The 16,483-nt window shown below is 38.5% G+C and overlaps 1 protein-coding gene across 3 annotated transcripts in view; it reads left to right on the forward strand.

Annotated features, from left to right (window-relative positions):
* UBE2N (ubiquitin conjugating enzyme E2 N) overlaps window positions 1–16,013 on the forward strand; it is a 38,513-nt gene extending 22,500 nt beyond the window's left edge. For 2 of the 3 annotated variants that reach the window (XM_082739330.1, XM_082739328.1), the window contains exons 2-5: window positions 11,717–11,757; window positions 13,068–13,314; window positions 13,494–13,634; window positions 14,280–16,013. In XM_082739330.1, the coding sequence (XP_082595456.1) occupies window positions 11,740–11,757; window positions 13,068–13,314; window positions 13,494–13,634; window positions 14,280–14,320 (447 nt within the window). In that variant the 5' untranslated portion in view covers window positions 11,717–11,739 and the 3' untranslated portion in view covers window positions 14,321–16,013. The remainder of the gene's footprint in view (window positions 1–11,716; window positions 11,758–13,067; window positions 13,315–13,493; window positions 13,635–14,279) is intronic. The other variant, XM_082739329.1, reaches the window with a different exon arrangement.
* The last annotated feature ends 470 nt before the right edge of the window (window positions 16,014–16,483 follow it).

The following is a 16,483-nucleotide window of genomic DNA, read 5'->3' on the forward strand; positions in this document are numbered from 1 at the left end:
TTTGGTTATTAGGAGTATAGCTATTTAAGTCAACATGGTATTTTTCGTTAATGAGCAGGTAGGAAAGAATTGGGGGTAAAAAAGCAGGTACCATTAGCAACAAATTTCTTTAGATATTAAGCATTGGCATAGATGCTGGGGATACAGTCCATAATACCTCTTCCCTCAATAGGGCGAAACAGTGAGCAGTAATAACAGTGTTAAAGAGTATTATAGGGGTGCCTAGGTGGTGCAGCTGGTTAAAACACCCTGCTCTTGGTTTTAGCTCACGTCGTGATCTCAGGGTCTTGAGATTGAGCCCTGTGTCTGGAGCTCTGCGCTAATAAGCACAGCCTGCTTGGGACTCTCTTCCCCCTCTTCCCCTCCCCCCTGCTCTTTCTCAAACACAATAAATCTTAAAAAACAAGAGTATTATAGGGACGCCTGGGTGGCTCAGTTGGTTGGACGACTGCCTTCGGCTCAGGTCATGATCCTGGAGTCCCGGGATCGAGTCCCGCTTCGGACTCCCAGCTCCATGGGTAGTCTGCTTCTCTCTCTGACCTTATCCTCGTTCATGCTCTCTCTCACTGTCTCTCTCTCAAGTAAATAAATAAAAAATCTTTAAAAAACAAAAACAAAACAAAACAAAACAAAATAAGAATATTATAAAAGGGGACGTTTTAGCAGAAGGGAGCATAAAACAGTAAGACTTAACCGATTTCAATGTTAAATAATTAGTTTTAGTGTTAGAGGGAATCTTTGAAATGTTGGAGGGACTAAATTTTAGAAGTTGGGGAGGTTAAGTGAATTTGTGTGATTGTATGACAAATTGGTACAGTTAAGATTGGGATTAAATAGAGATGTTTTAGCTCCAGGTTTTTTCCGTAGGAGGTATACTAGACTGATTAGTTAGAAGTTAGCTCTTTCAGTTAGCTCCCTCTTTAAAGGCAGTTAAACTAGATAGAAGTTCTTTGATAGTGAGGTTAGCCTGCTCTCCTTTGACCTTATTTAATCCCAAAGAGATACTTCGCTTCTTAACCTTTTCATTTCCCCCAACCCCGGGTCTATTAACTCTTTCCTTTTTTTCACTTTCTTTTCTATCTAGGTTAAGCTTTGTATTTTTAGCAAGCAATGGAGTTCAACTTTGGCTAGTTTAAGTAGAAATAGTATTATTGAGTTAAAAGTCTCGCACATAATCTTCAGGGGTGCCAAAGAAAGAGGCATTCAGGAAACAGGGCTCAGAATCACAACATGGTGGAGGCTTTACTGCTGACATTGTATGCTTCCTACTCTGCAGTTCGACTGCTAATGCCAAGTACAGAATGCTGCACTAGAACCTCCTCCGTGCTGTCTAGAGGTAACTACTGCTATTATCTCCAGAATGGATCCTTCTGTTGTATTTTACCTTTGATGCACAGGTTTTGACTGAACCTAAATCTTACACATGCTTAGGAGAGAATTGGGAAATTTCCCAAGACTAAAGCTTCTGTTGAGGGAGGTGGGGATCTATAAAGATTGGGGGTATTATTCCCCATCAAGGCTGTTCAGCCTGTCAGGTGGTATAAAGGAATGATGAACACCCATTATGAACCTAATTTTTCTTATGCCACCGACATAATCCTGTGTGACTATGGATAACTTTTTCTGTTTTCAAACAACAGTTACTTCAAACTTTCACATTCTTAAGCTCCCAATTCCAGCATTATACTAAGGAAGGGAAGGTATGAATGAATGGTGGAATTTTACTATTGTTTCATTGTAGTCAAATGTGTAGATGAATGGCTTAAATTAACACGTAAAGGCCTTAAAATGAATTACCAACTTCAACCGCTTGAAATTTTAAGAAAGAAACCCACAGTCTAGATGATTTCTAACTTTTAAATGCTGAATTTTTTTTTAAAGTACAGGTTTACTGGTTTTTGCTAAGGCATCAATCATACTTTTAGTTTTCACTATACAGAAACAGGCATTTAAAAAATTGTCTGTTTTCATTCAGGATGAATACAGAAGACCTTTCCTCCCTCACCTACTAAGTTATATACTTCTTCCCAGAATTTGAAGCATTCAGGTTTTAAAAAAATGCTTTTTGATGGGTTTGCTAATGGTGCCTTAATGACCTTATTACAGCAGCAATCTCAGTGAAGTGTTACTAAGCTAGATAGTCTCTTCATTCAGAGTTCCAAGACATAATTCCTAAGACACAGAATTCATTAAGACCAAAGGACAGTTACATTATTTAGATCAGTAAAGGCATATATTAAATTTTTGAGCTGGTGCTAAAGAAAGTCCAGGCAACAAAGTGTTTATATTATCCATGGAATCAGAATCTAAGAAAAAATGGAGATGTTAACTTTCATGAGTGATGCCAGTATTTAGAAGTCTTTCAAAAAACAGAAAAAGATGGAGATGTAAAGTTATCTTCCGAGAAAACTTTTGGAATGTCTTTAGAAATAAGCAAGACCATAATGTACTCCCAGTGTAGTCCTGTTGGTCTTGTAGTTAGTATCCCTAATTGCTTGTACCTTCTCTAAGACCTTGACATACCGTATTTGAAAATGCATCTTTCAAAAACTGACTTTTATAAATATATTTTATACTCACAGTGAAATTCTTGAAGGATAAAGGGACTTTTAAAAAATTCTTCCTTTGAAGTAGTTGGTACCACAATGCCATGTACAAAATAAACATTTGTTTGTAAATTCATATTTCAGAGTCACAACATTTTAGATCATAGTAGTTTCATGTAATAACAGAGATAGGCAAAGTGGCTTATCATATAATGGATAATTCCAGGTCAAAATGACATATACTGATTTTTCCATTAAATAAAGCAGAGTTTTTTCTACTTCATTTATGTTACTAAGACTGTATACTTCTTCAGTTGCCAGTCCCAAAGGAAAAAAAGGAAAAAAGTGACATTATGGCTTAAATTAATTTATCTCTTTGATGAAGCACTTTTTCATGATTATGAAGGACTGAAAGGAGCCCTTCCTTAACTTCTGTGCTATTTACTGTCCTGACAAACATTTGAGATTTACTGTTCATATTGTTAATTGTCTTTCTATAGGTCACTGAGATTAAGAAATCAGGCTCTGAAGCCAGTCTGAGTAGAGCCCAGTTACCTGGATTTCAGTCTTGGCTCTGCCACTTGCTGTAACTTTGGTTATAATATAAGTGGTTAGTTTTAGTTTCTCATTTCCCTCATTTGTAAAATGGGTATGAAGATTGAGTTAATAATACATGTAGAGCACTTAAATCACTGTTTGGCACAGTTATTGTTACTTGATTTTTTTTATTGCTTTTCTGCCCATCTGGGTGTAGTGCTTAATAATCGCATAGAGTCCCTGCCTTTAGGGAATTTACAGACTAGTGGGGGCAGGAAAAGAGACAGACTGCAGTATAACTTGAGGTGCTTAGTGGAACAAAAGAATTTGGGGGTGGTAGACAAGGAATTCAGCCTAATGGTTTTCCCTGTTGGAGGCATACTTTGTTAGTAGGATTTTCAGATTTTTGTCTGTTGCCAGTGATTGGAATAATTGTAAATGCCATTCCTGGGGTAGAAGTTACCCTCTACTAATAGTTAAGTATAGTAATTCTTCTTATCGGCACTGTGTGGTGCCTAAGCACACATGCATTTAATCATTCATTGAGCAAGCATGTATTTAGCACTTCACCACCACCATTTGCTAGTTGGGGTTCTCATCTTCAAATAATTATTGTCCCAGCTGTAGTAAGAGGGGTGGTGTTAAGGTCTAAACTCCAGACTAATTCAGACCTGAGAAACAAATCAGTTGAAGATACTTAGCTTTTCAGAAGTCCTTCCCTGGCTTCCAGGTCTCTCTTCCTTTTCACTGAACTTAACGGAGGTACTGATTTGGTCTTGGTTTGAGAGAAAAAACTAGAGAGTTCTAGACTAGGTTATTCCATTCCATCTCTTGGATATTACTACAAAGTGGAATACAGCGTACAGCTGACCCTTGAAGAACATGGGTTTGAACTGTGCTCACTGGTGTGTTTATATGTGAGTCCACTTGTACGTGGATTTTTTAGTTTTGATAAATGCAATGCAGTGAGTTAAGTGCCTGCCTTAGGCTCAGATCATGATCTTAGGGTCCTGGGATCGAGCCCCTCATCGGGCTCTCTGCTCAGCAGGGAGCCCGCTTCCTTCTCTCTCTCTCTGCCTGCCTCTCTGCCTGCTTATGATCTCTCTGTCAGATAAATAAATAAAATCTTTTAAAATGCAGTATAGAACTATTAAATACATTTTCTCTTCCTTGTGATTCTTTTTAAAAAAATTTATTTATTTATTTATTTATTTATTTGAGAGAGAGAGAGAGAGAGAGAGAGAGAGAGCATGTGCAAGCAGGGGCAGAGGGAGAGTGAGAAGCACTCCCTGCTGAGCAGGGAGCCAGACATTGGGCTCATTCCCAAGATGGGGAGATCATGACCCTGAGCTGAAGGCAGATGCTTAACTGACTGAGCTACCTAGGTGCCCCTCATTTTGTTAACATGGTCTTTTCTCTAGCTTACTTTATTACAGGAATACAGTGTATAATACATACATACAGTATGTACTAATTGACTTAAAGGTAAGGTGTTTGGTCAACAGTAGACTCTTAGTAGTTAAATTCTGGGGGGTCAGTATTTGTATGTGGATTTTCACCTGTGGGGGGGGGGTTGGTTCGCCTAACTTGTATGTTCATGGACCAGCTGTACTTTCTTACTACTTATTGGTCCACTAGAAATAAAGCTTTTCATCACAGGGATACCTTGGTCTAAGATCTTAAGATTTAGTCCTTGGTGCCTAGAGCCTTTTTTTTTTTTTTTTTTTTTTAAGATTATTTATTTATTTATTTGACAGGCAGAGATTACAAGTAGGCAGAGAGGCAGGCAGAGAGAGAGAGAAGAAGCAGGCTCTCTGCCAAGCAGAGAGCCCGATGCAGGGCTCGATCCCAGGACCCTGGGATCATGACCTGAGCCGAAGGCAGAGGCTTTAACCCACTGAACCACCCAGGCGCCCCTGCCTAGAGCCTTTGAAAGGGCTTCTTCCATTTTTTCTTCTTTTCAGCGAAGGAAAATGTGAGGTTTATGTGTGTGGGAGTAGAGGGAAAAATGGAAGGTGGAGGGTGTGCCTTGAGAATTGTTAGTCTCCTCTGACTTTAGGGTAAACATTTTTAAAAAACTTAGTGAATTAGAGTAAAATAGTTGATCCCCTATTTGAGGAGGAAAAAGGGGTTCAAATGAGTAAGTTATGTCTTTTATCCACTAGGGGGTAGTGTGGACTGTAAAAATTAAAATGTTCTCTGAGGGATTAACCCTTATTTTTTCATGCAGTTGCCTTGTTTCAGTTAATTTTTGTCCATGCTGTGTTTTTTTGAAATGGCTACGAGTCATTATTTTCGAGCACAGGCTTGTGACTGTACCAAACATTAACAGCAACATTCCTAATACTAGTGATTCAGATATTCTGACATTACTGTTGCATAGAACTTTTGAGGGGAAAAAAGTGATACTTTAAAGTTTCTCTACCAGTTTTTACTCACTATATAAAGTAAATTATATTGGTAATGTGTAAGTAACATTATAACAGTATTGTCCTGTGTTTCACTGTCCTGTATGGTAGCTGCTAGCCCCATGTGGCTATTGAGCAGTTGCAGTGTGACTAGTTTGAATTGATATGTGTTGTAAGTATATAAGTATAAATTACTGGATTTTGAAGACTTTGTATGAAAAAAGGTTATATTAATAACTTCTATGTTGATTACATGTTGAAATGATACTGTTTGAATATACTGTTAAATACAATACTAATTTTAACTGCTTTTTACTTTTTAATGTGGCTAGTGGAAAATTTAGTATTATATTTGCAGCTTATATTTCTGTTGGGCAGCACTGCTGTAGAGAAAGCATTCATCAGCCATTTTTATCATGCTGTATGCACCTCTAGCTCACCCTAATGATTTGTAAGGAAGTGGTGCAGTAGTTAAATTGAGCACAATTTTGGCTCTGTTTCTAATCCCAGCCAGAATAAATACAGATCAGTTCTACTATAATGATGAGATCTATGCGTTCCTAAAATTCATTGTGTTCACAGACCAAAATTGTGTAGTAAAAACGACAAGCCTCATAGATAAAATGTTAGGGACATGACACTCAAAATGTTGGTAATGTTTTTTAAAAAATTCCCACTTATCTTAGATGGTGAAATTGTAGATGCCCTTGAAGTAGTTTACAATTGAAAAATAGGCTTTTGCTTTATCAGTAATCCCAGACAAAGGAGCCCCTGCTTGGTAATATTTTTAAATTGCTTGTAGATGTGGTTAAAGAGGCTGGAGTACACAGAGCAGACATTGAGGCACCTCTCAGTTTGATAAGACTAGTGTGGTAACAGAATTGATGGTGTTAACCGAGTGTAATCAGATGGCTCTTGGGTGAGATGATCTAAAGATCCACAATTGACATTATTAGTAATACATTAGTAAACATCTTTGTGTTTCAGAGAATAATTCTTTTTTAATTTTAGAGAGTGAGAGAGGTCCTGGTAAGGGGCAAAGGGAGAGGGAAAATAAGTCTTAAGCAGACTCTGTGCTGAGTGAGAAGCAGGGCTCAATATCAGGACCCTGGATCGTGACCTGAGCTGAAACCAAAAGTCGGGTGCTTAGCTGACTGTGCCACCCAGGTGCCACCAGAGGATATTCAAAATAGGAAAAAAAAACTAATGGCTGTAGGTATATGTTGGAGGTAGTATATAGATATAGGTAGTATATATATATATATACACACACACATATACACATACATATATATGTATATATATATTATACTACATACATTATATACTTTACATTAATATCTTTCTATGTACACCTCCAACTACCTATATACTAGGTAGTATATAGTTGGAGGTGTACATAGAAAGATATTAATGTAAAGTATATAATGTATGTAGTGTAATCATGTATATATGTATATAATGTAATGTGAAATATATAGAAAGTTGGAGGTGTGTATAGAAAGTTATTAAATGGAGCAACTTTTCTCATATGCAGATTGCCACTTTTTCCCTCCCTTCTTCCCTCTTTCTTCCTTCCTTCCTGGGGGGGGGGGGAGGGGCAAAGGGGAGAGTGAATCTCAAGCCGAGTCCCTGCTGAGCATGAAGCTGGACCTGGAGCTAGATCTCAGGACCCTGAGATCATGACCTGAACCAGAATCAACACACTTAATTGACTGAGCCACCAGGCATCCCTGCCACTTTTTTTCTAAGAATACTGTTTATTATCTAAAATTTTACTGTACATACCTCATTCACTGCCTTAAAAAGATGTATAATAGACCTTAACATTTCTTGATAGTGAGCGCAAGTTGTTATTGAACTTTACAGAGGGACAAGACCTAGATAATGGAATTTAGTTGACAGACTGTCAAGTGTTGCAGTTTACTGTAGTATAATCCTAAAATTTGCTCTTCAAGTCCCAGTAGATCTATTGATGACCAGATCAGTTTGATACTTAATTCCTTTTTAAGGTATACTCTGTAAGATAGTTTCCTTGAGACTTCATCTTCCTGCCACTTAAATTTATACTCTATTTTTATGTACTTCCTTTTCTGTTTTTTAGTAACTAATTCCCTAAATAGTCTATAATACTTTTTCTTCTGTATGGCCTAAACTCAGTTCTGCCTGGGATTGGGTCCGTGGATTAGCTTTTAAACAAGTAGGATTATAATGCAACTAATGGTTATTCTGTTTTCTTTAAAAACAAATACTGGGGGCACCTGGGTGGCTCAGTGTGTTAATAATCCTCTGGCCTTGGCTCAGGTCATGATCTCAGGGTCTTGGGATCAAGCACTGCATCAGGCTCTCTGCTCAGCAGGGAGCCTGCTTCCTCCCCCCACCTTCTGCCTGCCTCTCTGCCTACTTGCGATCTCTCTCTCTCCGTCAAATAAATAAATAAAACCTCCCCCACCAAAGATTTAGAGGGGGAAGCAGGCTCCTTGCTGAGCAGAGATTCCGATATGGGGCTCGTGGGGCTCTATCCCAGGACCCTGAGATCATGACCTGAGCTGAAGGCAGAGTAACCCACTGAGCCACCCAGGGGCCCCAATAAATAAAATCTTAAAAAAATAAATAAACAAGTACTGTTGTTTAATAAATCTTAAGATTTGTTACTGTGCTTTGTTCTTAATTCTTTTTGAGTTGTGTATGGCTATGACCTTCCTATGTGATCTCATCTGTTAAGTCTTTCTGCAGTATTCCTCTTTTGATCTTCATAGCAACTCTACAAGAGAGGCCATCTTAATTATGATATAGATAAGTCAGCTGAGACTCAGAGCAGTGCAGATTATTTGCTCAAAAGTAATAGTTACGTAAGCAATGCAGAAGGAATTTGAACCTGTTACTTCTAGACTTGAAGAAATCATACTGTACTTCACTGTCTTTTTACCAAAGAATAATATAAAACTAGAATGTGTTTCATAGTTACCCATGTGTGAGTACTAGCAGGAAGGATTTTATTTCTGACCCACTTTTGCCTTTTTTGGGAAAAAAAATGGACTCTAAGTTCTGTGGGTGAGACTTGTTCCATTTGGTTTGGATTTTATTATTTTTTCCTCCCATAATTTATGCTGTGGGTTTGTTGGGAAATCAGTCCCATGTAGTCAAATAATTATGCATCTCTTCATTATATCAAAATCCATGAGAGCATATAAAAACTGTTTCAAAATGTTTTCCATACGTAAAGGATTATGCTAGAATGTGTTCTGATTAAATTTTATAATTGATCAGGCCATGTGGTATGTTTAATATGTACATTCTTTAGAAAGAGTCTTATTTTGAGGAGGAACTGAGGATGAGGAAGGAATGATGAATCTGACAATGTGTTCTAAGTGTGATTTTGAGACTATTTTGGGATATGATCTTGGAGGCCCTTCTGGCAGCGTTTTATAGCCTAGAATAGAGCTTCTACTACTTTGTGTAATCAGGAAGTGGGATTTGGGGGCCCTTAGACCCCAGCCTTTTCTTTTTTCCCCCAATCTTCCAACTTCTGGATTTCTAAAAATAGGAAGACCTGGGGCAAAACAAAAGGAGGGTCGAAGTGAGGGTCAGAATTCAAGGAATTTTATCATCTAGTTTTTTTCTCATTTCTTTACTCTTACTGTTGATCCTGATCCTTAGTATCTTTATTTTATTTTATTTTAATTTTTTTGCTAAAAATGAAGACCTGCCTCTTTTGTTCTAATTCCATGTTGGTGGACTTCCTACAGTGGGAGGCTTCATTATTGCCTCTTGAGGTTTTTTTTGTTTGTTTGTTTCTTTTTAGATTTGTTTATTTACTTGAGAGAGGAAGAGAGAGTGCATGCACAAGCTGGGGCGAGGAGGGGCAGAGAGGGAGGGAGAAGCAGACTCCCCACTAAGCAGGGAGCCCAGTGCCGGGTTAGAGCTGAAGGCAGACAATCAACTGAGCCACCCAGGTGCCCCTCTGAGATTTTTTATGCAGTGAAAATGTTTTACTTTGAACCCAAAGAACATTTTGCTAAAAGTAGTTCACAGCATTTCAATTCTCATTTCCCTTGCACTGCTATGATTAAAACAAAGCAAAAAAACCCAGTCTCTAGTTAATTAAAGTACTAAAGGCATTGCTTTAAATGGCTATGGGTTTAACACAGTTTGGAAAAGGGTTTAATTTTTTATCTGCATCTTATGATTATTTCAGTATAAGACAGGGAAATCTCTTTAAGTATGTACCCTGTAGGCTGTAGAATGAAATGGTGTAAGGTGTAGGATTTTTCATAAGTGAAGGTGGCGTAAATACAGTATTCTCATTGTTTTTCATATCTAACACTTCAGATATAGCAGTGTTCTAAAACTTCAACTGCACATGCCTATTCAAAATGTTGAATATATATTACTAACATATAAAATTACACATGGAATTGCCAGTTTCTTTTATTGAGTGTTAACGATTTTTGGCTAAAAAAGTAAGTTTATAAATAAGTAAGTTTATAAAGTTAGGTTATTTTTTCCCATGCGTGAATGGATCCTTTTGTTATCCTCCTGTGATGTGCATATCCTGCTTTGAATAACACTGCTTTAATGTTGAAGATGCAGTTCTGATAGTTTATTCTTTGTTCTTTGTAACATCAAATAGATTCATAATTCAGCAAGTATTTATTGAACATCTGTGATGCTGGGCACTGTTCCAAATGCTGAGGATATAGCAGTAAATAAAACAGGCACAAATCTCCTTTTATGGCACTTCCATTCTGAACAAAATAAGTGAGATATGTAATGTGTTAGTAGAGCTCTGGAGATACCGGGCAACAGGGATAGGGAGGGTGTGGGATTAGGTGGAACGGGCTTTTGCAATTTCAATTATGGAGGCCTTACCCGAGAAAACACATTTGAATGGAGATCTTAGGAGTTCTCAGGGAGCAAACCACGTAAAAATTTCAGGGGAAAAAAAAAGCAAGGGCAAAGCTTTTGAGGGAGGAGTATGTCCAGCAGGTTGGAAAATTACAAAGCTGCTAATCTTGCTGGGGCAAAGTGCCAGGTAAGAGTATTGGGGGAAACACAGCTGAAGATGAGTTAAGCGTAGCCAGAGTAAGGGGATCATATAAAACCTCTTCTTGGGGCGGGGGGTCATTGTAAGGACTTCCAAAGGTCCATGGAACACAGACCCAGGAGCGAGTGGGAACAAGGTCAGAAGCAGGAAAAACAAAACTTGGCTATTACAGTGTGCCAGCCGAGAGCTGATGGTGGCTTGGATCAGAAGTGTAGCTGCAGGGCAGTAAGAAGCAGTCCAGTAGATTTCGAAATTCAAGGGAACAAAATATGCCTATCAATTTAGATATGGTAGAGATGAAGGGAAAGATTTGATCAGTTGGAAGGGTGGATGGATGGTTAACTAAAGTGAAGATGGCTTTGTGGGAAGAGCATATTGGAGGTGGGGAAAGTCATGCTAAGTTGGGATGCTTATTAAGACACACAAGAGGAGCTGTTGAACAAATTGTTATGGATAGAAGAGGTGTAATCCAGGGGAGAGATCTGTGCTGAATATGAGTTTAGGGAGACATCGTATACAAGGGTGTATTTAGTATTTAGATTCATTGTACAACATGGGATTACTATAGAAGTATGTAAAAGAAGCCTTAGGACAGAGCCCTGGTGCACTTCTGTGTTGGGGAGTCAGGGAAGGAACCAGCAAGGAGGTTGCAGCTAGACAAGTAGGAAGAGAATCCGGAGAGCTCGGCTGTAGGAAGCTGGGTGATGTTTGGCAAGGAGGAGGGCAGACCAGCTGGGTAAGATGTTACATTTAGGCCAAATAAGATGAAGATTAAGCATTGGCCATTTGATTGAACTGTGTGGGAATCACTGGTGACCTCAACAGGCATGTTAGTGGCTAGACCCTGATTGGAGAGTTGTGTTCAAGATAGGAGGGGAGAAGGAAAATTGGAAACAATCAGATACAGAGAACTTTGAAAAAGCAGCAAAGCAGTGGTGCATCAGCTGGTGAGGAGGTGGTGGGAGAGTTAGGTCAAGGTTATTTTCTCCTCTTACTGGGAAAATTACAGCAAGTTTGTACAGTTTGGGGAAAGAGCCAATGGAAGGGGGGGGACTGCTGGTTCAGGAGAAGAAAGAGATTCTACGGCAATGTCCTTGAATAAGTGGAAAGGAGAGAAGATTTAATGCTTTAGAGGAGAGGTCAGTTTTAGCCAAGAGTGACAGCCTTTTTATCCACAGTGACAAGAGGACAGACAAAGCATATGGGCACACAGTTGAAGGTGGGTGTGCAAACTTGAAGAAGTATCTGTTTTCTTGTGACATAGACAGGAGAGTCGTCAGCCAAAAATGAGGGTGAGGATAGAGATACTGGAGGTTTGAAGAGAGAGAAGAGTGTTCTAGATATTTAGGAGAGAGGGAGAAAGATGGGAAAGAGAACTAATGATTGTTGGGGAGCAGCATAAGGGTTCAGTGTCGAGGTTGTATATAATTCTCTAGCCCTGTCTAGGTGCCTAGGCACTTGGCCCTCCTACATTCCCTTCTGTTTTTTAGAGGGAAGATTTTTCAGTGACTTTTAGAACTCATTTTACTTTTAAAAAAATTAAGAGATTTTATTATTTTTTATTAGTTTTTTTTTTTAAAGATTTTTATTTATTTATTTGACAGAGACCACAAGTAGACAGGCAAACAGAAAGAGAGATTGGAGGAAACAGGCTCCCCACTGAGTAGAGAGCCGGATGCGGGTCTTGATCCCAGGACACTGGGATCATGACCTGCACCCAAGGCAGAGGCTTTAATCCACTGAGCCACCCAGGTGCTCTCTAGGAGATTTTATTTTTAAGTATCTCCACACCCAGCATGGAGCTGGAACTCAACACCAAGACCAAGAGTTCATGTACTGACTGAGCCAGTCAGGTGCCCTTAATTTTACTTTTTAAAGGTTTTGGTAGAGTTTAAACAGTGTAAGTGGCCTTTACCTGTGTGAAAATCCCAGTGTTATTTTCTTTTTTCTCCTCTCTTTTTTCTCTTCTCTCTTGCCTCCTCTCTTTTCCACTCCACTCACTTCTCTCCTTAGTATAAAATCAGTTTCATTATCCTAATTTTTATTACCAGCATAGGCTCAGACATTTGCAGCTGCAAATGTCATTACTCTTCACTTGCAGTTGTATTCAGGTGATTGGGATTATTTAAATAGTGTTTTCTTTGAACTTCGAGTTTAAAAAAATAAATATAAAAAACCCTTCGGGAGAGTGGAGAAATTCTGTCTTGTCCAGTCACAAGAGACAAACTTCTTTTTTCTTTCTTTCTTTTTTTTTAAGATTTTATTTATTTTATTTGACAGATAGAGATCACAAGTAGACAGAGAGGCAGGCAGAGAGAGAGAGAGGAGGAAGCAGGCTCCCTGCCAAGCAGAAAGCCCAGAAAGCCCGCTCCATCCCAGGACCCTGGGATCATGACCTGAGCCAAAGGCAGAGTCTTTAACCCACTGAGCCACCCAGGTGCCCCACAAGAAACGAACTTCTTAATTTTTAATTTGGTGTTTAGCAAAGTGACATTTGTTTCATAAATGTGTCATGTTTTTCTGTTGTAGGAAACCCAGCGTTTGCTGGCAGAACCAGTTCCTGGCATTAAAGCAGAACCAGATGAGAGCAACGCCCGTTATTTTCATGTGGTCATTGCTGGCCCTCAGGATTCCCCCTTTGAGGGAGGGACTTTTAAGCTTGAACTATTCCTACCAGAAGAATACCCGATGGCAGCCCCTAAAGTACGTTTCATGACCAAAATTTATCATCCTAATGTAGACAAGTTGGGAAGAATATGTTTAGATATTTTGAAAGGTAAGTGTTACCTTTATTAATATATGCTATTAAGATTTCTCCTTTTTCTCTTAAGCATTCTGTTTTGAGAATCTGAACATTGCCTTATATAAAGACCACAAAGGTCTGTGGGAATGCAATGCAGTAGTTCTGGGGCTTTTGTTTCATGCTTGATCATTCTGGGCCTGTTGCCTTCATAGATAAGTGGTCCCCAGCACTGCAGATCCGCACAGTTCTGCTATCGATCCAGGCTTTGTTAAGTGCTCCCAATCCGGATGATCCGTTAGCAAACGATGTAGCAGAGCAGTGGAAGACCAACGAGGCCCAAGCCATAGAAACAGGTATTTAATACCCACTCTCCTTCACACCACTCCACTTTTTCAAACAATATATACTACCGTTATAAAAACTTCTTTTCGAGTCTTAACAAAAAGGAAAAGATATATTAAGAGGAGTAAGTCATATCCTGTTTGTACTATGTAAACACCTCTCAACAGCAGATGTTTAAACTCTGTCTTAGGGCCTGCTGCATGATCCCAAATATAAAGACAGCCTATAATTGGTTTATCAAATACTCCTTGTGTACCATTCACCTAGCAGTACATGAAGATGCTAGAAAACTTTTGAAACGTTTTGAGCTGCTTTTGTAATTCATCTGATCAGTAAAACTATGCCAGTTTATAGCTAGGGAGTTTGAAAATCAGTAAGCTTCTTCCTGTTACAGATTTTAACAAAATTAGTGGAGAGCATATCTAGAAATGAAGGAGACAAAAGGAGACAACTCTTTCCATCCTGCTGAATTTTGTAGAATTTCTGGATTCAGTTGTAGTGTTTTGGTAATTAGATATACACACAGTCTTTCTGTCTGATCCAGATGATAGAAAATAGCATGCATTCAACATAATACTGCTTTATGTTTATAGAGTTTGGAAAGTAACATATTGAACTAAGTAAAATAATAATTGCACGTTTGTTTTTGTCTACAGCTAGAGCATGGACTAGGCTATATGCCATGAATAATATTTAAAAATCGATCTGATCATCAAGTGTGCATCACTTATCCTGTTCTGCCAAGACTTCTTCCTTTTTTGTTTGCATTTAATGGACACAGTCTTAGAAATATTACAGAATAAAAGCCCAGACATCTTCAGTCCTTTGGTGATTAAATGCACATTAGCAAATCTATGTCTTGTCCTGATTCACTGTTGTAAAGCATGAGCAGAGGCTAGAAGTACCATCTGGATTATTGTGAAACGTTTAAAAGCAGCGGCCCTTCTCTGCTTTTATTCATTTCCCCCATCATGGTTAAGCACTGTGAATGAAGGTAGTTGTCAGGGTTAGCTGCAGGGGTTTGGGTGTTTTTCTTTATTACTTTTTTGAGGGGGAGAGGTAGTTTTATTTTAATTTTATGGGCTCCTTTCCCCCTTTTTATGGTGATCTAATTGCATTGGTTAAAAGCAGCTAACCAGTTCTTTAGAATATGCTCTCTAGCCAAGTCTAACTTTATTTAGACACTGTAGATGGACAAGCTTGATTGTTTGAACCAAAATGGGAACATTAAACAAACATCACAGCCCTCACTAATAACATTGTGACTTTGCTGTCAAGTGTAGAATCCTTCCTTCAAGAAAAAGCTTGTGACCATTTTGTATGGCTTGTCTGGAAACTTCTGTAAATCTTATGTTTTAGTAAAATATTTTTTGTTATTCTACTTTGCCTTTGTACAGTTTATTTTACTGTGTTTATTTCATTTTCCCAATGTGACAATCGTATTTAAAAATTAAAACTGATGGAACATTCTCTTTTGGTCTTCACCATCTGACAGGTTGATCTGGCAAGAGGTGGATTTTGCCAGTTTCTTTTCACTGATGCAAACTTGTGTTAAGATACCACTGAATGGAGTATTTATAAGCTGGCCCTGAGCATGCCTAAAGCATTGTGTTTTTTTTGTTTTGTTTTGTTTTGTTTTAACCTCCTAGAAATTTGAATAAATGTGTTGGTGTTGTCTGATTAGGTAGATGATCATTGGTGTCTTGCCATGTACAGGAGAGTCACAGCAAAGCAGCATTGTGACTGACTTTGTGTAGGACTCACATGTTGTGCCACATTTGTTTGTATCTGGCATTTGGGATATGACCCTTTTCTTAGTTCTTGTCTGGAAACCACGTGTAACCACTGGTGTGTGCTGTTAGGAAACACCAATCTGATAATTGTTTGGGGTTGCTAAAGCATTTATGAGTCTTCCTTATAGACCTGATGAGCAGATCTCAAGCAACCAGCTTGCATAAGTGTCATCTGAAAGGTTTCTTCCTTTGAGTATCAGATCCTCAGTTAATGATTCTTTCATCCTTCAGGATTTGCTATGGGAGCTCCTATTGTTTGCTCTTCAGTAATTTTTTTCTGCATTGACAGAGTTCCTCCCCTCAAAAAACCGTTCTTTCCCACCCTTCTCCGTATCAAATTCCCCATCCTTGTTCTTTGTAAGTCATCAGTATAGCCAGTCCCAAGTATGTAAATGTTAACCCCCTCCCCACACCCTCCTCACCCCCTGGGTTGGAACCTTTGTCTCTTGCAATTTAAGGTAATGGATATTGTAGCCCATCTGAATTTCCCCCACTTTTGATTCTCATAACTTCTGGAGTTTCTTCAGAATGTGGTGTATTTTATTGTGCTCCTATGTAAGATGAAGAATTATCTATTAAAATTACATTTTCAACATATGAAAGTTTTTGATGACTGGTAACTGGTATCCTTCCAAATAAATGCATTGCTTGGAAACAAATGTTAGTTTAATTCAGAATAAAATTGTTCATAACCTTAACGTTGTAAATTTTAAAGCTCTTGAAGAGCGGTTGACATTTATAACAATTCTTGTGCTGTAGAGGGTGTTTTGTAACTAAGGAAACAGAATCACATTCTGGGGCCAAAATGAACACTCAAGCAGTGAGCTTTATTTAGTGTAGGTGGTGGCACTACTCATGATGGTAGCTAGTATCACATAGTGATTTGTAAGTTCTAAAATTCCAGATTTAAATCCATTGTACCACAAGAATATGTCTAGAATGGGACTCATGTCTACTGATCTGAGTTGCAGAAGTACTAAAATGGAATAATACACTGTTTTTGTTTCAAATATATGAATTCCCGACTTCATGGCATTTTTTCCTTTGTAATTTGTTAAGAGCCCCCA

Source organism: Mustela nivalis (genome assembly GCF_964662115.1).
Source record: "Mustela nivalis genome assembly, chromosome: 7".
In the NCBI taxonomy this organism is placed as follows: domain Eukaryota; kingdom Metazoa; phylum Chordata; class Mammalia; order Carnivora; family Mustelidae; genus Mustela; species Mustela nivalis.